Source organism: Rhinoraja longicauda, chromosome 1, assembly GCF_053455715.1.
Source record: "Rhinoraja longicauda isolate Sanriku21f chromosome 1, sRhiLon1.1, whole genome shotgun sequence".
Taxonomy (NCBI): domain Eukaryota; kingdom Metazoa; phylum Chordata; class Chondrichthyes; order Rajiformes; family Arhynchobatidae; genus Rhinoraja; species Rhinoraja longicauda.
In genome coordinates, this window is record NC_135953.1 from 133,890,687 (window position 1) to 133,915,450 (window position 24,764).

At 44.4% G+C, this 24,764-nt stretch overlaps 1 protein-coding gene across 2 annotated transcripts in view; it reads left to right on the top strand.

Annotated features, from left to right (window-relative positions):
* tll1 (tolloid-like 1) overlaps window positions 1–24,764 on the top strand; it is a 321,825-nt gene that overhangs the window by 191,350 nt on the left and 105,711 nt on the right. For both annotated transcript variants that reach the window (XM_078406985.1, XM_078406994.1), the window contains exon 10: window positions 8,750–8,865. In XM_078406985.1, coding sequence (XP_078263111.1) covers window positions 8,750–8,865 — 116 coding nt within the window. The remainder of the gene's footprint in view (window positions 1–8,749; window positions 8,866–24,764) is intronic.

The window sequence follows — 24,764 nt, forward strand, 5'->3', positions numbered from 1 at the left end:
GGTGGGCCGAAGGGCCTGCTTCTCTAAAATGAACTAAATTACACGTCCAGATGCGGGTTTAAATCGAAGGCAGACACAAAAAGCTTTAGTAACTCAGCGGGGCAGGCAGCATCTCTGGAGAGAAGGAATGGGTGATGTTTCGGGTCGAGACCCTTTTTACAACTGCACGTGCTACTTATTGCAAATCATCATTCATTCCTCCAGTGATGTTGACAATTAGCACTCTTGCTAATTGTGTATGGTCACTGCATTAGGGTCCATGTGGGAAATATTACTTCCATTTTTTTTGCTCCCCCTCTTGACAAATGTTCTACCTATTATTGTACTGAACTGTTAATATTACAAGGACAATTAACGTTGTCATTTTGGCAGTATAAGTGTTTCACAAATGTAATCCCTGAGGCTTGGCAAAATTCCAAGAATAGCAAATTGCATTTTGAAAATCACAGCTTGATTTCACTGCAGCCTGGCCACTCATCTTTGTCCCACCCCCCACTTCTTTTCCACTCTTAAGGGCCTGTCCCACTTAGGCGATTTTAAGGCGACTGCCGGCGACTGGGCTGTCGCCGAACGTTTGCCGGGGTGTCGCGGGCATGATCGTGAGGAGTCTTCAATGAATCGTAGCGGATCTCGGCGCGTCACGGAAAAAATTTACCCGCTAGAAATTTCTCGGCGACAGCTGGCTGGTCGCCAGGTATCGTAGCTTATCGCGGGCGCTGTCGCACGCTGTCCCCAGGTTTGCTAGGTTGTCGCAGATGCATTTAGAAGCACGTAATATTAAATTAAGAAAAGGCGTTTGAAGATACCAGAAGATAGTTTTATTTAACCAATTTATTTACCGTCAGGACATTTGACAGGTAGATTGGAGGCGACAGTTTGACGGTCAGGTAAGCGTGGGAATTTCGCGATGTTTCCGAAGACGGTGTAATCTCTTAGCCAGGTGCTAGTTTCACAAAAAAAGGAACTTGTATCGACCTGACTCGGCATTGTCGTGGTCATTGTCGTAGGGTAAAAGAAAATTTTGGCGATCTGCTACGACTTTGACAGTCGCCTTAAAAATCGCGTAACTGGGACAGGCCCTTTAATTGGACAGCATCGACGTGGAAAGGAATCAGAATCTGTTCAGGAAGGAGGCTAAATATCTCGCTAAATGTCGGATGCATTGTTTAATTTGAGAATCCATTAACATACCAAGAACGCATCCAGTGGCACTCTTATCATTTTCCACACTCTCTTCACACAGCCTACTCAATATGGGCTCAGTTGGTGGAGCTGCTGCCACACTGTGCCAGAGATCTGAGTTCAATCCTGGTCTCCGGTGCTCTCTGTGTGGATGGGGAGCAAGTCTAAATAGGAAGAGAATCCAGAAATCGGAGGTGCAAAGACATTTGGAAGTGCTGGTGCAGGATTCCCAAAAGGTTAATCTGCAAGTCGAATCAGTAATAAAGAAAGCAAACTCAATGCCAGCAATTATTTCAAGAGTATTTATTCACAAAATGCTGGAGTAACTCAGCAGGTCAGGCAGCATCTCAGGAGAGAAGGAATGGGTGACGTTTCGGGTCGAGACCCTTCTTCATTATTTCAAGAGGTCTTGTATACAAAAACAGGGATGTAATGCTGGGGCTCTATGAGTGTTACACACTGAATCAAGGACCAGAGGACATAGGTTTAGGGTGAAGGGGAAACGATTTTCTTCTTTAAAATAAAATCCATCTTTAAAGAAAATCGCTGAATCAAAAGGAGGAAAGAAGATAAGACTTTATTGCCTTCCATCGCAGTGGAGAATGTGGATGGGCCACTGTGGTGGATGTTTATGCCAAATTTTTATGTAGTTGTGTGCCTTGTTGCTTTTTTGGTACAACTGTGTGGCAAACCAAATTCATCGTATGTTTTGCAACATATACTTGGCTAGTACATTACGATTATGATTATTATGATTATGATGTTGTGATTCCAGTGAATTCATGGAGAGCATTACTGGCATGAACTTTTTAATTCTGGTTGTGTAGGAAGATGTGGGCAGAACCAGTATTTAACGAACTAAATTTAAAGCCTCCAATTGTAGCGGTGGGATTTGAGAAGTCCGTGGATCATGATGCCAAAGCTGCGTGTTAGTGGCACAGCATTATAACCCCTGTGCTGCCCTGTCTCCTGTGCTCTAAACACTTCGCAAATGGGTATTGCAAGAATATTGTTCCCGGTGTTGGGGGAGTCCAGAACCAGGGGGGGGGGGGTGTCACAGTTTAAGAATAAGGGGTAGGTCATTCAGGACTGAGATGACGAAAAACCTTTTCATCCAGAGAGTTGTGAATCTGTGGAATTCTCCACCACAGAAAGCAGTGGAGGATAATTCACTAGATGTGTTCAAGAGAGAGTTAGATAGAGCTCTTAGGGATAACAGTATCAACGGATATGAGGAGAAAGCAGGAACAGGGTATTGATTCTGGATGAGCAGCCATGACTGTCTGTTGGCAATGAGATTATCTGAAGGTCATTTCAGTTTACAAACCGTATCTCCTGCGCAGCCTCCTGCTCTGAGCCAGAAGCCCGTGATCTGCAGACAGTACTTTTTGTTTATAAATAGTTTTCCTTTTCATTTCAGCCATGAGATTACTGCTTGCACTTTGCCATGCAGTGTTCTCCAGGTTGAAACAGAAGATGACTTGTGCACAGCACGGTGGCGCAGCGGTAGAGTTGCTGCCTTACAGCTGTAGAGACCCGGGTTCGATCCTGACTACGGGTTCTGTCTATATGGAGTTTGTACATTCTCCCTGTGACCGTGTGGGGTTTCCTCCCACACTCCAAAGATGTACAGGTTTGTAGGTTAATTGGCTTCAGTAAAAAATGAAAATTGTCCCTAGTGTGTAGGATAGTGCGAGTGTACGGGGATCGCTGGTTGGTACGGACCCGGTGGGCCGAAGGGCTTGTTGTCGCACTGTATCTCTAAACTAAACTAAAAAAAGGTCGACACAAATTGTTGGAGTAAGTAACTCAGCGGGACAGGCAGCATCTCTGTAGAGAAGGAATGGGTGACATTTTGGGTCAAGACCCTTCTTCAGATTGAAGAAACGTCACCCATTCCTTTTCTCCAGAGATGCTGCCTGTCCCGCTGAGTTACTCCAGCATTTTGTGTCTACCTTCGATTTAAACCAGCATCTACAGTTCTTTCCTAAACTAAAAAAAAATATTTGTTTGTCAGTCTCTTCTATTGTAATCATGAATGAAATAGGTTGTGAACCCAAAAATAATGATTGGCGGAAAAGCAAGCTCCATTGATCATTCTGTTATGGGGTTTTTGATCCCAGATACAATCTCAGCCGGAAATAGAGACCATCTGGAAAGCATTGAGTTCTGTAACATTAGATAATATAGTACCTCATTTTACAGTCTGAAGGCATTTTGGATCTAATCTTGGGCTTGCTTTTAATTCTTGTTTTGACATTGCAGATGGTTTCCGTTTGCTACAAATCTTCACTGCATTATAATGAAGACTCACATCCTGAGTTTTTCTTACAGTTGTAGGCCACTGACTTGTATTTTCAATTTTTTCTCCTTTTTTTTTGCAAAGAAAAAACTTGCATTTGTGTATAAGACAATAACTGCAGATGCTGGTACAAATCAAAGGTATTTATTCACAAAATGCTGGAGTAACTCAACAGGTCAGGCAGCATCTCAGGAGAGAAGGAATGGGTGACGTTTCGGGTCGAGACCCTTCTTCAGACTGATGTCAGGGGGGCGGGACAAAGGAAGGATATAGGTGGAGACTGGAAGATAGAGGGAGATCTGGGAAGTGGGGGGGGGGGGGGGAAAGAGGGACAGAGGAACTATCTAAAGTGGGAGAAGTCGATGTTCATACCACTGGGCTGCAAGCTGCCCAGGCGAAATATGAGGTGCTGTTCCTCCAATTTCTGGTGGGCCTCACTATGGCACTGGAGGAGGCCCATGACAGAAAGGTCAGACTGGGAATGGGAGGGGGAGTTGAAGTGCTCGGCCACCGGGAGACCAGTTTGGCCAACATGGACCGAGCGCAGGTGTTCAGCGAAGCGATCGCCGAGCCTGCGCTTGGTTTCGCCGATGTAAATAAGTTGACACCTCCACTGGAGGAGGCCCATGACTGAAAGGTCAGACTGGGACTGGGCATTTGTGTATTGTCTTATTCGGCCAACCTGAAACGTCACCTATCTATGTTCTCAAGATTTGCTGCCTGACCCGCTGAATTACTTTTTTTGTAAACCAGCATCTGCAGTTCCTTTTATCATGAAAGCCAAGTTTATGCCATGTATCACCATATATAGTCTTTTCGTTGACTGGATAGCGGGCAACAAAAAAAAATGCTTTTCACGTGTGACAATAATAAACGAAACTAAGCTAAAGTTGCTTTATCATCCTGCTCAGGACCATGAAAATTTAGATTTTTAGATTTAGATTTAAAGATACAGCGCAGAAACAGGCCCTTCGGCCCACTGGGTCCGCGCCACCCAGCGATCCCCGCACATTAACACTATCCTACACCCACTAGGGACAATTTTAACATTTGCCCAGCCAATTAACCTACATACCTGTACATCTTTGGAGTGTGCGAGGAAACCGAAGATCTTGGAGAAAACCCACGCAGGTCACGGGGAGAACGTACAAACTCCGTACAGACGGCGCCCTTAGTCAGGATCGAACCTGAGTTTCCGGCGTTGCATTCGCTGTAAGGCAGCAACTCTACCGCTGCGCCACCGTGCCGCCGTAGGGAACATAGGGACCGGTTGCATCACAGCCTGGTTCGGCAACTCGAATGCCCTGGGTCGCAGGAGATTACAAAATATGGTGGACAGTGCCTGGTCCATCATGGGTCCTGACCTCCCCACCACCAAAGGGAATCTGTAGGAGGCACAGCCTCAAAAAGGCAGCCTGCATCATCAAAGACCCACACCAATCTGGCAACTCTTTCATTTCACTCCTGCCATCAGGAAGAAGGTACACGAGTCCGCCTGAAGAAGGGTGTTGACCCGAAACATCACTCATTCCTTCTCTCCAGAGGTGCTGCCCTGACCCGCTGAGTTACTCCAGCATTTTATGTTTACCTATGAGTCCCAGGTTCAAATACAGCTTTTTCTCAGTGACCATTAGGCTCTTGAAAACTCCAAAGCACTAACTAAACTATGAATTATCCATGGTTGTACTAGGGACTTTGGGCTTTTTTGCACTAGCATTGGGGTTATTGATATATATATTTTTTTTCTTTATTAGATATGATCATACTGTAGGATCCATATTTGGGCTTGCAATCCGAGGAGGGATGTGCTGGCTCTGGAGAGGATCCAGAGGAGGTTCACAAGAATGACCCCAGGAATGAGTGGGTCAACATATGATGAGCGTTTGACAGCACTGGGCCTGTACTCGCTAGAGTTTAGAAGGATGTGGGGGGACCTCATTGTAACATACCAAAGAGTGAAAAGCTTGGATAGAGTGGATGTGGAGAGGATGTTTCCACTAATAGGGGAGTTTAGGACAAGAAGTCATAGCCACAGAATTAAAGGACATTCCTTTAGGAAGATGAGGAGGAATTTCATCAGTCAGAGGGTGGTGATTCTGTGGAATTCTTTGCCACAGAAGGCTGTGGAGGCCAAGTCCGTGGATATTTGTAAGGCAGAGATGGATAGATTCTTGATTAGTACGGGCGTCGAGGGTTATGGGGAGAAAGCAGAAGAATGGGGTTCGGAGGGAGAGATCAGCCACGATTGAATAGTGTGGTAGATTTGATGGGCCGAATGGCCTAATTCTGTTCCTATCCATTATGACCTTTTGACCTTTTAGGACTACTTCCTGAAGTCAAAGGTGTGAGGAAAGGTGGATTTGGGTTTTTGGTGCTACCTTGTTTTGTCTTTTGTTCTTGCCTACTTTTAAATTTACTGCTGATCAGTTAAAGATTGAATCTTTTTGTAGGGTTTCAACTGCATTTCTGGTCAATTTATTTTAGGTGTGGTGACTGAAATCCCTGTTTGGGTTAGTACAACTGGTTTGTTGTGCAGAGAACTGTGGTACGTTCTATTTGCTAATGGGGAACGACGTGTCCGAAGCTTCATGTGATACTGCTTTAGAGTTTTGTTGGAAAATCTCACTGGAAATAAAGTTGCTTTTGATCAAAGCTCATGAGACATTAATTAAAGGAGGTGGCAAACGTTTATATTATTTACAGCAATCAAATGCAGTTGGCTAGAAATAATGGCACACACTAATTAGATGACTGGTAGTTCGAACTACAACTGCACAGAAGTTTATAAATTATTAATATCAGACCTTGAAGAAAGGCCTCGACCTGAAACGTCACCCATTCCTTCTCTCCAGAGATGCTGCCTGACCCGTTGGGTTGCTCCAGCATTTTGTGTCTATATTCGATTTAAACCAGCACCCACAGTTCTTTCCAACATATATAAATTATTCCACAGTTCGACACAAAATCAAAATGCCGGAGTAACTCAGCCGGGCAGGCAGCATCTCTGGAGAGAAGAAATGGGTGACGTTTCAGGTCGAGACCTTTCTTCAAGGTCTGAAGGAGGGTCTCGACCCGAAACATCGCCTATTCCTTCTCTCCAGAGACGCTGCCTGTCCTGCTGAGTTACTCCAGCATTTTGTGTCCACCTTCGATTTAAACCAGCATCTGCAGTTCTTTCCTCAACTCAAAAACTATATTTGTTTGTCAAACAGCCTCTTCTATTGTAATCATGAACAAAATAGGTTGTGTACAAAGTCCCCAAAATAATGAGTGGTGGAAAAGCAAGCTGCATTGATCATTCTGTTATGGGGTATTAGATCTGTAGTTCCTTCCTACACAATGATTCCACGGTGTTCTGTTTACCTAAAGGAGCGAATGACATGCTTCTCGCATGCTTCTATTGGTGTGAATATCAAATTGTTCTTTCAAAATAAATTGGCAATAATTTTGGTGTGTACTTGATTTCATGTTTGCTCTATGGTTGTTTCTCAGCAGTTGAAAATAATTGGGCATTTTTCCAGATGGCCTGGCTTATCATGCGTTCTTCCCAAGCCAATGTATTAGGCTCAGTGTGAACCATGTTTCCTGAGGGAATTCACAGATCTGCTTCTGGATGTAGTGAAAGCCCCAGGAGGGGGGAAAAAAACATAAGGTAATTAATCCAACCAGGATTAATTGCAGATCAAAATCCAAATTGTGTGGCACGGTGGCGCAGCAGTAGAGTTGCTGCCTTACAGTGCTTGTAGCTCCAGAGACCCAGCTTCAATCCTCACTACGGGTGCTGTCTGTACGGAGTTTGTACGTTCTCCCCGTGACCCCGTGGGTCTTCTACGAGATTTTCGGTTTCCTCCCACACTCTAAAGACGTACGGGCTTGTAGGTTAATGGGTTTGGGTTTGTACACTTAGTGTAAGTGTAAATTGCTCCTCGTGTGTGTAGGCTTGTGTTAATTAGTTGCAGGGAAAGGATATCAATATGTGTTACATGTTGATCCATCCAACTCGCATCTCACCATCTCCCTCTGAGTCACTCTGCGATCTGCCATTTTGGTGGGGTTGTTATTTCTGCACTGGAACAGCTGGAGTGATTAGTTCAAAGTCTTGGCTGATGAAGGCCAGTTTTATCCCTTTGATCCCGCGAGAGTGACATGATAGAGTTGATGATGAATTTAATAATTCCTTAATTGCAAGAGTTCTGACCCTGTTGGAGCTGGTATTTCGTTGCTCATTTGTGATATGAGTAAAGTTTTAAGATTTTACCAAACTATTGCTTCGGTTTAGTTAAGGATTTGATAATATTGTCTCTCCTTGCTCTCAGTATTTCACTTTTTGTCGTGGGAAATCGGGAGGTAGTTAACGATGTCCTATGGAAGGACACCCTCGTCTTGGGAACGGATGCCAATTCTCTGAATACATTCAAGAGAGAGCTAGATAGAGCTCTTAAGGATAGCAGAGTCAGGGGGTATGGGGAGAAAGCAGGAACGGGGTACTGATTGAGAATGATCAGCCATGATCACATTGAATGGTGGTGCTGGCTCGAAGGGCCGAATGGCCTACTCCTGCACCTATTGTCTATTGTCTATTGGATACAACGGACACAGGAATTGAGAGTAATAGACAACGTTCAGAGCGGGGGAGATGGGGCAGTCAATGTAATTGTGTGAGCCGGTCGGTTTGAAGGTAGACACAAGTCAATAGTTTGTCCTGTGTCTAGCAGGCCCAAGGAAAAGGAGAGAGGTGTCGTGTCAGAGGCAGTTCAGGTGAATTTGAGGCAGGATGGAAGTTAATAGTAAAGTTGATGAAATCACCAATTTCTGCATGGATGCATGGGGCAGTCAATCTGCACCCGAGGAAAACCCAGTGGTTTCATTTCCTGCATCCGTGTAGAACTCGGTGGCTGCATCTCATTCACCCCTGCCCCCTTCCATCTGTATCCCTCCCCTACGGCTACATATTTCACTCCCCCTCTGTATCCTATTCAACACTGTTTTGCTTCTTCCTCACTCCAGCCTTTGTCATTTACTCCACCCATCAGCCACACCCCCCCCCCCCTTCCTCGCCTGTTCCTTCCCATTACATGCCAGGCTTTGTTCTACCCTCCCCATCTCTCTTTCCCTGCTTTCTCCCCGCTACTCCAATCATTCTGAGAAAGGGTGCCAGCCTGAAAGGTCGCCTGCCCGTCCCCTCCACTGGTGCTGCCTGACCAGCTGAGTTCCTCCGGCCTTGTCATTTTGCTCCGTACTAAGTCTTATTGCTTTCCCTTGCAGCTTGTGGAGAAACTCTCCAGGATTCGTCTGGCAATTTCTCATCTCCCGGATTTCCCAATGGATACCCCTCATACACGCACTGTGTTTGGAGAATCTCAGTTACACCCGGTGAAAAGGTAATATATTTCAACGGCCTTTGGTTGTGCCTTTTCTCTGGCTTATCCATTGATGTTGCCTTCATTATATTAAAGGACCCACTTGATAATTAATCAGTCTATGCAATTGGCAAGACATGCATGTTGGAGGACATACAGCTTGATGTTTTCAAGAGAGAGTTAGATTTAGCTCTTAGGGCTAATGGAATCGAGGGAAATGGGGAGAAAGCAGGAACGGGGTACTGATTTTGGATGATCAGCCACGATCGTATTGAATCGAAGGGCCGAATGGCCTACTCTTGCACCTATTTTTCTATGTTTCTATATAAATGCGATTTTTTTGGTCCTGACCTCAGATAAAACACAAAGTTTGCAGGGCACTGGAGTGAAATCCATGAATTCATTTTCACGAAGCAAAGATATATCATCATGAAAAGAGAATGAGATAAACATTTTCTGAAACAACAAGTTGCATTTATCTGCTGAATAGATTTTCACAATGAAGCTTTATGTTGCTGTAATAAACAATTTACACTGGGTATTATCTGTTAATGAAAAGATTTTGTGTAACAGGATCTGAGTACTTTCATTCTTTCTGCCCTTTCTGTTCAGATGGATTCCGGACATGAATTAGCAGTATAAGATAATCAGTTATTCGTTTCAGAAAACCTTTAGAAACAAAATACTCAGGACAATTTCTGTTCAGATGGATTCCGGACATGAATTAGCAGTATAAGATAATCAGTTATTCGTTTCAGAAAACCTTGAGAAACAAAATACTCAGGACAATTTCAGAAAACGTTAATTGTGCACTACTTTTTAACGTCTTTTTGCAACGGTAAATAAGATAGGCGACAGGATTGTTCTTTTCAAACTGGTGCACTGGCAGAGGTAGAATTGCTGCCTCACAGCGCCAGACACCCGGGTTCAATCCTGGCTGCAGCTGCTGTCTGTACAGAGTTTGTACGTTCTCCCCGTGACCTGTGTGGGTTTCTCAGGGATCTTCGGTTTCCTCCCACACTCCAAAGACATACCAGGTTTATAGTTTAATTGGCTTGGTATAAATGTAAATTGTCCCGAGTGTCCGAGTGTGTGTAGGATGGTGTTAGCGTGCGGGGATCGCTGATCTGCGCGGAAATGGTGGGCCGAAGGGCCTGTTTCCACATTGTATCTGTAAACTAAACTGAACTAAACCTCTGCAGGATCAATTAATTAAACCACAGAGTACAAATTGATAAGCAAAGCCGTAATTATCGGGCATGAAAAACATAGTGGAGGATGCCACATTAAAGCGCCCAATTTTTTTAGGTTATTGCCAAATTCATTGTCCTCAATTTATAGCGTAAGAAAATAACTGTCAGATGCTGGTACAAATCGAAGGTGTTTATTCACAAAATGCTGGAGTAACTCAGCGGGTCAGGCAGCATCTCAGGAGAGAAGGAATGGGCGACGTTTCGGATCGAGACCTGTCTCCTACTACATCCCATCTTTGTCCCGCCCCATCCCCTGACATCATTCTGAAGAAGAGTCTCGACCCGAAACGTCACCCATTCCTTCTCTCCAGAGATTCTGCCTGACCCGCTGAGGTACTCCAGCATTTTGTGTCTGCCTTTGACTTAAACCAGCATCTGCAGTTTTCTTTCCTTCAACAAAATACTCTTCATGTTGTAGGAGTGCTCATCAGGGTTTAACTTTCCCAGTGTGTAGACCATGTCAGCTTGTCCACAATTCAGAGCTAAACCCCACATTCTACATGAATGTTCAGATCCTGCTGTTTGTACAACATGTCATGATCATATTCTAACCATTATGATAACCGGATAAAAGTCTGAAGAAGGGTCTCGATCCGAAACGTCACCCATTCCTTCTTTCCAGAGATGCTGCCTGTCCCGCTGAGTTACTCCAGCTTCTTGTGTCCATCTGCGGTTTAAACCAGCATCTGCAGTTCCTTCCTACACATGATAACCAGCTACAATTACAGCCTACATAGACGTCAGTCTGGCCTCCTCATGTCCGCTGTCTGTACTTGCTCTTCTGGCGGTGTCATTCCCCGCTTTGAAAGCAGCTCTTTCCATTAACACAAAGCTCTCAAATAAATAAGATTTTAAAGAGCAATGCAGTCGTTCATCTCAATGGGCTGGGCGCCAGGATCAATTCCTGGGAGTACATGGAATCAGACCAAAGAACACTCCCAGTTGTGCATTTGACTAAGGCCCCTGCTGAGGCATAATGGGAAAAGTGTTAATGCCTCAGTCGATGCAATGGTCTAGTTCGAGTCACGGTCCTAAAACTGACATTACTTTTTCAACATTTTGATTTGAATATTTGCTCCCGAGAGATTGCCACAGAAAAGATAATTGTTCTCTCCGGGCATCAGGTTCAGCTGAGCCTTTCTCTCTGAAATGGAATATTAAGGTCAATGGAAACCGCATTATTCAATACCAACCATTATATGTAAAATAATACCCAAACATAACATCGTTTTCAATTAGCTCAGAGTAAAAGGAAAACAAATTGACGAAACTAATGTAAAAGGGCGGCGGCAGAATCATTGGCTTTTAGCGCCAGACCCGAGTTCGATCCTGACTATGGGTGTTGTCTGTATGGAGTTTATACGTTCTCCCTGTGACCTCAGGGTTTTTTTCCTCCCACATTCCAAAGACGTGTAGATTTAAAGGTTAATTGGCTTCTGTAAATTGCCCCTGATGTGGAAGTTAGAACACGTGAGGGCGGCACGGTAGCGCAGCGGTAGAGTTGCTGCTTTACAGCGAATGCAGCGCCGGAGACTCAGGTTCGATCCTGACTACGGGTGCTGCACTGTAAGGAGTTTGTACGTTCTCCCCGTGACCTGCGTGGGTTTTCTCCGAGATCTTCGGTTTCCTCCCACACTCCAAAGACGTACAGGTATGTAGGTTAATTGGCTGGGTAAATGTAAAAATTGTCCCTAGTGGGTGTAGGATAGTGTTGATGTACGGGGATCGCTGGGCGGCACGGACTTGGAGGGCCGAAAAGGCCTGTTTCCGGCTGTATATATATGATATATGATATGATATGGCTCGTTGGCATGGACTCGGTGGGTCAAAGGGCCTGTTTTCGCACTGCATCTGTAACCTCTAAAACTCTAAAGACAAAAGGAGCAGGAGAAGGCCACTCGACCCTCAAGCCTGCCCCACTAGTCAGTATCTTCATGGCTGATCTGACCCAGGCCTTATCTCTTCTTCTGCACCAGATTCCCTTCGCCCCAAACAGTGTTCTGTTCTTATAGTCCCAGGATCTGTCCTGGAGCTTTGTGAGATACCTGTATCGATGCACTGTGTGCTCTGATCTTACATTAATCATAAACTATTCACTCTCTGTTCCCTCATTCTATTTTCTGTTCCTCGAGAAGCTTTCGGCATTTGATAGGATCTTGGTATTGTCAGCCTGCAATATTAAGGATGGAAACGATAATATTTCAACAGTATGTACATGGGGCCTTTGTGGAAAATGATCACACAACCTTTTTCTGGTTGCAGCAGGACTGTGCAGATGCTGTGCAGATCCTTTGAGAATTGGACCCCCAAGTTTATTGCTTGTTGGCTGAGTACTGACATATGCTCAAAATTGATCTGGATGGCTTCAGCAGGATACATCCATTGCCAAATAACACAATGTTTATGTAAAAAGCGGATTTTTTTTAGTTGTGAGAAACGGCGATGAAACAGGCCCTTTGTCCCATCAAGCCCTCATCGATCGATGGTCCCCACTCATTAACATTATCTTACCCAAACTAGGGACAATTTACACTTATACCAAGCCAATTAACCTACAAACCTGAGGTATTTATTTCACAAAATGCTGGAGTAACTCAGCAGGTCTGGCAGCATCTCGGGAGAGAAGGAATGGGGGACGTTTCGGGTCAAGACCCTTCTTCAGATTGATGTCAGGGGGGGGGGCGGGACAAAGGAAGGATATATGTGGAGACAGGAAGATAGAGGGAGATCTGGGAAGGAGGAGGGGAAGGGAGGGACAGAGAAACTATCTAAAGTTGGAGAAGTCGATGTTCATACCGCTGGGCTGCAAGCTGCCCAAGCGGAATATGAGGTGCTGTTCCTCCAATTTCCGGTGGGCCTCACTATGGCATTGGAGGAGGCCCATGACAGAAAGGTCAGACTGGGAGTGGGAGGGGGAGTTGAAGTGCTCAGCCACCGGGAGATCAGGTTGGTTAAGGCGGACTGAGCGGAGGTGTTGAGCGAAACGATCGCCGAGCCTGCGTTTGGTTTCGCCGATGTTTAGCAACTTACAAACCTGAATGTTTTCGGAGTGTGGGAGGAAACTGGAGATCCCGGAGAAAACCCACGCAGGTTACGGGGAAAGCGTACAAACTCCGTACAGAAAGCACCCGTCGTCAGGATCGAACCCGGGTCTCTGGCGATGTAAGGCAGCAGCTCTACCGCTGCGCCACCGGAATTGAATCTGTACCTAGGCAAGATGAAGATCCCAGTCATTTTGAAACTTTGAAAACAGCGCTGGCCTTAACAGTGACTTCGAAGCAATGGGAATGTTATAGAAACACATGAATTTCACTGATGTGAAGGAAACTTTCTGTCTGTGCGCAATGTGTCCTGTACCCTATTCCAGATACACACAGAGAAACAACCTGGTGAAAAGCCCCCAACAAGCCCCTCAGCTCAAAGGCAATTCTGGATGACGGACTGAGGCCAGCCTGGCTGGTCTTGCCCATATCCCCGGATCGAGTTAGTTACAGTGGTGGACTGCAACAGTATATGCTACTAAAGTATTCTGCAGCAAGTAACTTGTTAAACCTATTGGCATGCTCACTGATTTTCCTTTTAGTGTCTTTTTTATTTTTATTGGTGAAGTTATTTGAGACTTGATTGCGTTTTTGGATGAGGTGAGGAAAATTATTGATGAGAATAGAGCAATGGATTCAGGATTCAGGACATCTTTATTTGTCAACCGAAAAACAAGTTTTTTGGATGAAATTTAGTCACCCACAGTCCAACAATAAAAGCAATAAAATAAGCAAATTACACAACCCCAACCAACACAAAAAAAACATCCATCACAGTGAGTCTCCTCCAGTCCCCTCCTCACTGTGATGGAAGGCCAGAATGTCTTTCCCCTTCACCTGCCGTCCTCTCCCGCGGTCAAGCTGTTGTCGTTGCCACGTTCCAGGCCGCGCATGGATCGTAAAGTCCCTCATGGTGGACTGATTCAGAAGATTAAGGTGCATAGGGTGCATAGGGTCCATGGTGATTTGGTAACTTGGATTCAGACCTGGCTTACACGTAGAATGCAGTTGTGGTGTGGAGAAATGAACTACAGATGCTGGTTTATACCAAAGACAGACACAAAGTGCCGGAGTAAAACTCAGCGGGGCAGGCAGCATCTCTGGAGAAAAAGGACGGGTGACGTTTCGGGTTGGAACCCTTTGTCCGACTCAGTCTGAAGAAGGAGTCTGACCTAAAACGTCAGCCATTCCTTCTCTCCAGAGATGCTGCCTGACCCGCTGAGTTACTCCAGCACTTTTTTATCGATATACAGTTGTGGAGAGGTGCTATTCTGGCTAGTCTGTGGACAGTGGTGATCTGCAGGGATATGAGCGGGAACATCTGTATTTGTGAGATATAAATGATTTGGACGTAAATGTATTTATTCACAAAATGCTGGAGTAACTCATCAGGTCAGGCAGCATCTCAGGAGAGAAGGAATGGGTGACGTTTCGGGTCGAGACCCTTCTTCAGACTGATGTCAGGGGGCGGGTCTCTTCATTTGCAGACAACACCAAAACAATACACAATGAACAATAGGCGCAGGAGTAGGCCATTCGGCCCTTCGAGCCAGCACCGCCATGCACCGTTATCATCGCTGATCATCCACAACCAGTACCCCGTTCCTGCCTTCTCCCCATATCCCTTGACTCCGCTATCGTTAAGAGCTCTAACAGGCAGAGTTGTGAAGGGAAGGTTGTCGGGATACAGCAGGGTTGAGATCAGTTGCAGATGTGGCTGGTGAAAGGGCAGATTTCATCCAATCTTTCCCTTCCATTTTATAGATGATTTGGATTCAATGGACTTTGCAGGAGCAAAAAAGTTTTTTTTTTGAAGTTAATGTGAGCATTCCCATTTCTAGAGCATGATTAAACTCTGCTTTTCATTCTGAAAGTGCCCTCCTTGGGAATGCCAGTTAGAGCCTTAGCTCAAAGCTTGCCTTCAAAAGAGGAACTGCCAATTACTGCAAAAATGTTTTTGTCATCTTAATTTTGCCAGGTTGCCTATTTTCCTCTTTTGCCAGTGTTCTTTTCACTGAAATCAGTCGCTGTGAATGTTGGAAAGAGTAATTACTGATAAATGATGCAATTGATATTTTTTTTAAATTAAAAAATCACCCTTTAATGATTTTTTTTAGTGTTTCATTAAACAGAGCAACGGTTTTAATCATAGCAGAGTAGTCTGAGGTAGTGCACTTGGGAGGTCAAATGTAAGAGGAAAGTATAAAGTTCATGGCACGACTTTTAAAAGAATTGGTGCAACAGAGGGATCTTCTGATCCAGGTCCTTAGTTCATTGAAAGTGGCAACCTAAGTAGATAAAGTGGTAAAGAAGACATATGGTTTATTTGCAAGATGTGCAGTGAAATGAAAGTGGCAACGCCTGCGGATTGTGCTAAACTACTAAACAGAATAGAAAAAAAAATTATTTTTAACACAAAAAATAAATTAATACAGTAAATTCAATTAGTCCCTGGTGATATGAGTCAACAGTCCTGATGGCCTGTGGGAAGAAACTCCATCTCATCCTCTCCGTTTTCACAGCGTGACAGCGGAGGCGTTTGCCTGACCGTAGCAGCTGGAACAGTCCGTTGCTGGGGTGGTAGGGGTCCCCCATAATGTTGCTGGCTCTGGATCTGCACTTCCTGATGTATAGGTCCTGCAGGGGGGCGAGTGTAGTTCCCATGGTGCGTTCAGCCGAACGCACTACTCTCCGCAGAGCCTTCCTGTCCTGGGCAGAGCTGCTCCCAAACCAGATTGAGATGTTCCCGGACAAGATGCTTTCTACAGCCCCAGAGTAGAAGCACTGAAGGATCCTCAGAGAGACTCTAAATTTCCTCAACTATCTGAGGTGGAAAAGGCGCTGCCTTGCCTTACTCACCAGTGCGGCAATGTGTGTTGTCCATGTCAGATCCTCTGCGATGTGGACTCCCAGGTATTTGACTTCCCTTAATCAGTCGAAGCTTTGGGCTTAAAGGTCAGGTAGTCACGTTGCAGTTTTCTCAAACTTTGGTTCAGCCACATTTGGAATATTGCGTGCAGTTCTGGGCGGCCTGTTCCAGAAAGGATGTGATGGCTTTGGGGAGGAGTGAAGGAGACATTTACAAGATTAGAGTGGTTGGACAAACTTGGATTGCCTGTCTAGAGTGTTGGTGGTCGAGGGGAGATCTGGCAGCAGTATATAAAATGACGAGGGGCATAAATTACAAATACAGTCAGGCTCTTTCCCCCCCCCCCCCCAGGGTGGAATTGTCAAAAGATTAAAGGGCACAGTTTTAAGGTCAAAGAGGGGAAGTATTCTTTCACACACAGAGCAATATGGTGCCTGGACGCGCTGTCAGGGGTGGTGGTTGTGGCAGATATGATAATGGTGCTTCAGAGACTTTTAGATCGCCACATGGATAAGCAGGGAATGGAGAACAGTGAGTTATGTGCAGGCAGAGGAGATTAACTTGGTATCGTGATTGGCACAGACTAGACCTTGTAGCAGAAGGGCCTGTTCCTGTGTTGTACTGCTCTGTGTCTACATTATATCATTCCTCCTTGCCTTCACATAGAAAGCATGTACTTATCCAGGCATAAAGTCTAATGAGCAACGGTTATTTTTCAAGTATTGTCATGACATACAGTTAAAGAACAAGTACAATGATAGCGCAATAAAATTGCGTGGAAATGCCAAGGTTTACAAAGAATTAGATTGGCCTTTTCCACGGATGCTTGTTTAGAGAGTTCCCTCCGTAACTCCCTGGTCCACTCGTCCCTTCCTACCCAAACCACCCCAACCCCGGGCACTTTCCCCTGCAACCGCACGAGATGCAACACCTGTCCCTTTACCTCCCCCCTCAACTCCATCCAAGGACCCAAACAGTCTTTCCAGGTGAGACAAAGGTTCACCTGCACCTCCTCCAACCTCATCTATTGCATCCGCTGCTCTAGATGTCAACTTATTTACATCGGCGAAACCAAGCGCAGGCTCGGCGCTCGCTTCGCTGAACACCTGCGCTCGGTCTGCATTAACCAAACTGATCTCCCGGTGGCCGAGCACTTCAACTCCCCCTCCCATTCCCAGTCTGACCTTTCTGTCATGGGCCTCCTCCAGTGCCATAGTGAGGCCCACCGGAAATTGGAGGAACAGCACCTCATATTTCACCTGGGCAGTTTGCAGCCCAGTGGTATGAACATTGACTTCTCCAACTTTAGATAGTTCCTCTGTCCCTCCCTTCCCCCCTCCTTCCCAGATCTCCCTCTATCTTCCTGTCTCCACCTATATCCTTCCTTTGTCCCACCCCCCTGACATCAGTCTGAAGAAGGGTCTCGACCCGAAACGTCACCCATTCCTTCTCTCCCGAGATGCTGCCTGACCTGCTGAGTTACTCCGGCATTTTGTGAATAAATCGATTTGTACCAGCATCTGCAATTATTTTCTTAAACTATCGCACAACATTTTTTTAGGAGATAACTGCCAAATACCATTGGTTTAACATGGCTAAGAAATTGCAGAGACAAAATGTTTAGCGAGAAACTGCAGATGCTGGTTTAAATCGAAGATAGACACACAAAATGCTGGAGGAACTCAGCGGGACAGGCAGCATCTCTGGAGAGAAGGAATGGGTGATTTTCAGGTCAAGATGTCTGAAGAAGGGTCTCAATCTGAAACGTCACCCATTTCTTCTCTCCAGAGATGCTGTCTGTCCCGCTGAGTTACTCTAGCATTTTGTGTCTACCTGAGAATTTGCAGGAATGTATAGATTGTAGTTTTGCATTTTCTGTGTTCTAATTAGCTCAGATACATGACTGGGGTTGGGTTCAGGCCATTCATAGGCAAGCAAAATCTTATGCTTGGAAGATGTACCAAACAGTTTCTGAGGTGCTAAAACGTAGTCGTATATCACACGAACAGAAAATTGAGATTATTATTGTGAAATCTGACATAGTCCTTTCTAAAATAACAACAGGATCATTTACACCCGGAAAAATGCACGAAATGGGACCTCTCCAAGTCCCACTCAGTTCATGTAGTAACAAATAACTGCAAATGCTGGTTAATATACAAGGACACAAAGTGCTAGAGTAAATCAGCAAGTCAGACAGCATCCTTAGAGATGGATAGTAATGTTTCGGGTCGAGACTCAAAGGCAGAAGCAGACAGCGTCCAGATTAATTCCAATGGACATGACAGTCCTGATCAATGAAATGCATGCCAGGATATCGATCCTGTTTGACTTGGATCAACGATAAGCCTGACAGGAGGCCCCTGTAGGGGCTTGGAGAGAATTGATGTGTTTTGCAAAAGAATTGATGGAATTAGTGCCTTCCATAGAATCAATGACTTTAGTGTCTTGCAGAGAATTGATGGGGTTAGTCTAGAAATGATGGGATTAGTACAGGAGCCTGAAAAACATAACGACCAGGTTCAGGAACAGCTTCTTCCCTTCAGCCATTAGACTATTAAACACTAGAACCTCAAAATAAGCTCTGAACTACAAAGACTATTATTGTTATTATTAAACGATTATTGTTTGTTTTTATGTGTACGTAAATGTGCGTGTTTGTGTGTATATATATAAATTAGTGTGTGCATATATTTATATATGTACATATGTGAGTATGGGTATATTATATATATATATATATAGATATATATAGATAGATAGTGTAAGAAAATAACTGCAGATGCTGGTACAAATCGAAGGTATTTATTTCACAAAATGCTGGAGTAACTCAGCAGGTCTGCCTGCCCTGCTGAGTTACTCCAGCATTTTGTGATATAAATATATATATATATAAATAAATAAAAATATATAAATAAATATATATATATATATACAGATATATATATATATATATATATATATACACACACATACACACACTGAACTTTTTTTTTCTCTCGTTATTATATTGTTTACAGTGCACTATGTTTACATATTCTGTTGTGCTGCTGGTAGTCAGAATTTCATTGTTATGTCTGGAACATATGACAATCAAACACTCTTGACTCTCTTAACTCTTGAGAATGGGTCCACTGAACAGTTACTAAGAACAGCTCGTGAACTCAAAGTTACAACTGATACGAACCTGGGCGTCTTGGCCGGGATGGACAAGGTGGGCTGAAGGGCCTGCTTCGTGCCGTACGGCTCTGTGACTCTATGACAAAAAGGAAAGGAAAGCAGGATGAGAATGTGGAAGAGTACGAGGAGGATATGGAGGGAGTGGTGAGAAAGTGGAAGAAGTAAAATCTCGCTGAGTATCGAGCATGTGACCTTCTTAATGCTGTGTGATGATATTGCACGGATTAGTGCAACATTTAGTAGCAACCTGCACTGCTCCCAAGGCTGGGGATTTTAGAGCACCAGTGTCCTAGATTGATCCAGTGTGGAAACAGGCCCTTCAGCCCAACCTGCCCACACTGGCCAACTTATCACAGCTACACTAGTCCCACCTGCTCGGATTTGGTCCATAACCCTCCAACCTGTCCTATCCATGCACCTGTCTAACTGTTTCTTAAATGTTGGGATAGTCCCAACCTCAACTACCTCCTCTCGCACTTTGTTCCATACACCCACCACCCTTTATGTGAAAACGTTACCCTCAGATTCCATTTTAAATCGCTTCCACTTCACCTTAAACTTATGTCCTGTGGTCCTTGATTCATCTACTCTGTTCAAGAGACTGTGCATCTACCCGATCTATTCCTCTCATGATCTTATACACCTCTGTAAGATCACCCCTCATCCTCCTGCACTCCAAGGAATAGAGACCCAGCCTACTCTACCTGTCCCTATAGCTCACATCCTCTAGTCCTGGCAACACTCTCGTAAATATTTTCTGTACCCTTTCCAGCTTGACAACATCTTTCCTATAACATGGTGCCCAGAATATGTCCAAACCTGGAGGCAGGAACAGAAACTGATAGCTGGCTTTGCGGATTCTAACATGTCTGAAGAATACTGCCTGCTAAGGTGAAGATACTAGCATTGGCTCTTGTAGACCTTGATGGGCTCGGCTTGAAATAAGCTATGTCACTGTACACACCTGCATCCTCTCTGAGAAAACTGGTGCACCAACAACAGTAGGTCCATTAGGAGTGCATGCCAATTGATTTTTAAGTGCTGTAATCACAGTGATACTTAGTGGAAGCACATTGGTTGTTCGCTGCAGATTTTCTAATGGCCAAACAGCCTTGAGAATGCTGTGGATTAGACTGCATAAGCTGCAAGTGGAAGAGAGGTGGCCCTTGAAATCCCAGAAATAGGAAACCATTTGTCAGGCATGGCAACACGATGCTTGATATAAGGTTTGGAGTGACAAGAACCAACTTGGGAATGGTTGGAATTGTGTTCAATTCCAGAAAAGTCCATTTTCATTCATGCAATGATGAATAAAAGTGGTAAATCAAACTGAACTCCCTGGCCATTATCTTTTTTGTCTTACATTATTTATTTTATTTTATTTGAATTAATTAAATGCCCTCCTGCCATTTTGGGATTTCATCCCATTTCTCTTCGATTTTTTTTGGTCCAGGCCTTTGGATTAAGTGAGACAGTGTAACTGAATGCTACGACACCACTGTCTAATTAGTTGGCAATCGCATTCAAATGAATCTAATAGCCAAGCTACAAGCCAGATATCGGTTTGTCGGTGTGAGTATAGTTTTTAAAGGGACGACTCCCTTTGAAGAAAATCATCTGTATACATCAGAAGAAAATCTGGTGCAAGATTACATGAAGTTGCTCAGTTTCACGATTCGAACAAATAAAATCATACTCTCAAGTCTGGTCTTCTGGTACAACTGTTTTGCCCAAAATGGTGGATAGCCTGACACGTTTCTAATCCATTCCATCCATCAGCATTTCCTAAACTCCGTGTTTTTACTGCCTCTCATAGCTTTATTTGACTGTGTGAAGTTTCATTTGCTGTCTTGGCACTTAGCCCGTTTGTATTTTTTCACAAATACCCTTCAATGTTTGCATTTGCATGGACTCCTGGTTCCATGCATGCCCAACATTTTCCGAGCATTTTGGTGCATCTAAGACAATTTTGCATAATTGCAATGGGACCAGCCCTGAACACTGTTTATTTATATATGGGTTTTTCGGGAAACCTGTGCCTGCCTTCTCCCCATATCCCTTGATTCCACTAGCCCCTGGAGCTCTATCTAACTCTCTTTTAAATTCATCCAGTGAATTGGTCTCCTGCCTTCTGTGGCGGAGAATTCCACAAATTCACAACTCTTCGGGTGAAAATGTTTCTCCTCACCTCGGTTTTAAAATGGCCTCCCCTTTATTCTTAAAGTTTCTTCTCACCTCAGTTTTAAATGGCCTCCCCTTTATAAGACGTACTGGTTTGTAGGTTAATTGGCATGGTGAATGTAAAAATTGGCCCTGGTGTGTGCAGTGTGTCGGTGCAGACCCAGTGGGCCGAAGGGCCTGTTTTCGCGCTGTATCTCTAAACTAAACTAAATACTGGGGTGCAATATCTTTTGTGCTGCTCCCTTTGAGTCCAGCAGCCAAGATTCATCTCGATGGGATTCCTCGGCAATTGCGATGAGGAATCTAATCTCAGACCTTGTACCAGATTTGATCAGGGAGGAGATCTGCAACTCAGTTACTTTCAAGGGGGATTGGTGGTCTCTAGGGAAGAAAGTGTAGGAAGGAACTGCAGATGCTGTTTGAAACCGAAGGAGTAACTCACAAAAACGCAGGAGTAACTCAGCATCTCTGGAGAGAAGGAATGGGTGAAGTTTCAGGTCGAAACCCTTCTTCAGACAAGTTCCTTTAAAAAAAAATAATTATAATTGTTATAGAACTTTGTAAGCACCTTTACCTGATTTTAGTTTCTCAAATAATGATAAAATAATTTAACTGCGTCATTTTTAGTCATTTAACTATTAAAGCTGAGGCTTGGACAGGATAACTAACATTATAACAACTCGCCACCTTCCCCTCTTTTGCCCCCTTTTTTCCCTGTGACCCACCTGGATGTCCACCCATTCTCCCTTTCTCCTCCCCCCCCCCCCCCTCCCATCCATTCCCTTCCACCTATATTCCTTCTGCTGGCTTCACAATTCGTGCATCTTCCATCTTTATCCCCTTATCTCACATTTTTTGTCTTTTCATCTCTGGCCTTTGTCCCATCAACACCCCCCCCCCCTCCCCATGTCTGTACCCACCCATCACTTGCCAGACTTTGACCTGCCCTCACTTCCCTTCCAGCTTTCTTGCCCCCACCACAATCAGTCTGAAAAAGAGTCCTGACCTGAAACTCCAGCACTTACAGTCTTTTTTGGGGGGAACCAGCATCTGTAGTTCCTTGCGTGCACAGAAAATAGATCTCTGGGAGCCCATTTAATAAGGGAAGTCTTTTGATGATCAAATGCAGTAATTTAGGACAACAGAAACCAGAAATGCGTGCGTATCATTAACATCTGGAAAGATTAAAGAGGTTTAATTACTTATTGATGGAAATTTCACTGCGGAAGACACTTGAAAGCAAATACTGATACAGTAATTATGGATCAAAAAATGTCACAATGCCCCCCTTGGCAACTTATACCAAGGAACTAAATCCAATTTATTTTGAAATTCCAGATCATCACAGTTGCATGATTCTTCAAAACAGTGAGGCCATGGGTTTAACTATTGGCTTTAACAGCTTTATAATGAAGTTTCATGTCTGTCAATAACTAACTTCCAATAATAAGTGATTCGTAACTAAAGCTTTACCGATGGTGCAAAGTATTTGGCCTGCATCTAAAGTCTGGGCTACTGTAAATCCTTAGGTTTGTTACACTGACAGCCACCAAGGCAGTTTTCAGCTTGAAATTGGACATTTCAGGACCTGAACTTTGGGTGCTATCAATGATCTTAGACTTCAGTGTTGTACATTTGTGGAGTGAATTGTATTGACTTCATGAATGGCATTATAACACAGAGCAGGCAGATCATGATGTTATTCAAAGTAGTGAACACACGGCAGTCGAAAAAATAGCCCTGGTCAGATCTGTCTCAAAGGAAGCTTAACTACACATTTATTGCTAGTTAATTTCTACCAGCTGTCTCTACAATTGAACAAGTGTACAAAATCACGAGAGGAATTGATCGGGTCGATGCACAGAGTCTGTTACCCAGAGTAGAGGAATCGAGGACCAGAGGACATAGGTTCAAGGCGAAGGGGAAAAGATTTAATAGGAATCTGAGACGTAACTTTTTCACACAAAGGGTGGTGGGTGTATTGAACAAGCTTCCAGAAGAGGCTAGGACGATCTCATTATTTAAGAAACTGTTAGACAGGTACATGGATAGGACAGGTTTGGAGGGAAATGGACCAAGCGCAGGCAAATGGGACTAGTGTAGCTGGGATACTGTTGGCTGGTGTGGGCGAGTTGGGCCGAAGGGCCTGTTTCCACACTGTATCTCTCTATGACTCTATGGCTCTCTATGTTTCATGCATTCTTTAACTGCTTAAAGTGCATAAATCAAAATGCAGTGGTTTAAGAGATGCAAGAAGACTTCCGGCTAACTTCTAGATTCCTGAAAAAGCGCAGTGCTCCCAGAGAAAGAAGCTTTAGTAGATATTAATCTTGCAGTACAACATGACCGGGAGAAGGGGCAGAGGCCCAACATGGCAGGAAACCATTTGTCATCTTCTGCAGTCATGACTAACCTCAGAGTAGGGCATGCACCATATAAGTCGTGGCTGCCAGTTGACATGGGGCATTCAATTATAAGGTCATAAGTGATAGGAACAGGATTAGGCCATTCGGCCCAACAAGTTTACTCCGCCATTCAATCATGGCTGATCTATCTCTCCTTCCTAACCCCATTCTCCTGCCTTCTCCCCATAACCTCTGACACCCGTACTAATCAAGAATCCATCTATCTCTGCCTTAAATAAATCCACTGACTTTGTCTCCACAGCCTTATGTGGCAAATAATTCCACAGATTCACCACCTTCTGACTGAAATGATTTCTCCTCATCTCCTTTTTAAAGAACATCCTTTAATCCTGAGGCTATGACCTCTCGTCCTAGACTCTCCCACTAGTGGAAACATCCTCTCCACATCCACTCTATCCAAGCCTTTCACTATTCTGTACGTTTCAATGAGGTCCCCCCCTCATGTTACTAAACTCCAGGGAGTACAGGCCCAGTGCCGACAAACGCTTATCATAGGTTAACCTGCTCATTCCTGGGATCATTCTTGTAAACCTCCTCTGGACCCTCTCCAGAGGCAGCACATCCCTCCTCAGATACGGTGCCCAGAATTGCTCACAGTTATCATGCAGATGGCTCCCTCCAGGCTGAAGCGAGAGATATTTGTAATATCTAACCATTTGTATCATCTACTATAGACCATAGACAATAGGTTCAGGAGTAGGCCATTCGGCCCTTCGAGCCAGCACCGCCATCCAATGTGATCATGGCTGATCATTCTCAATCAGTACCCCGTCCCTGCCTTCTCCCCATACCTCCTGACTCCACTATCGTTAAGAGCTCTATCCAGCTCTTTCATGAATGCATTCAGAGAATTGGCCTCCACTGCCTTCTGAGGCAGAGAATTCCACAGATTTACAACTCTCTGACTGAAAAAGTTTTTCCTCGTCTCCATTCTAAATGGCGTACACCTTATTCTTAAACTGTGCCCCCT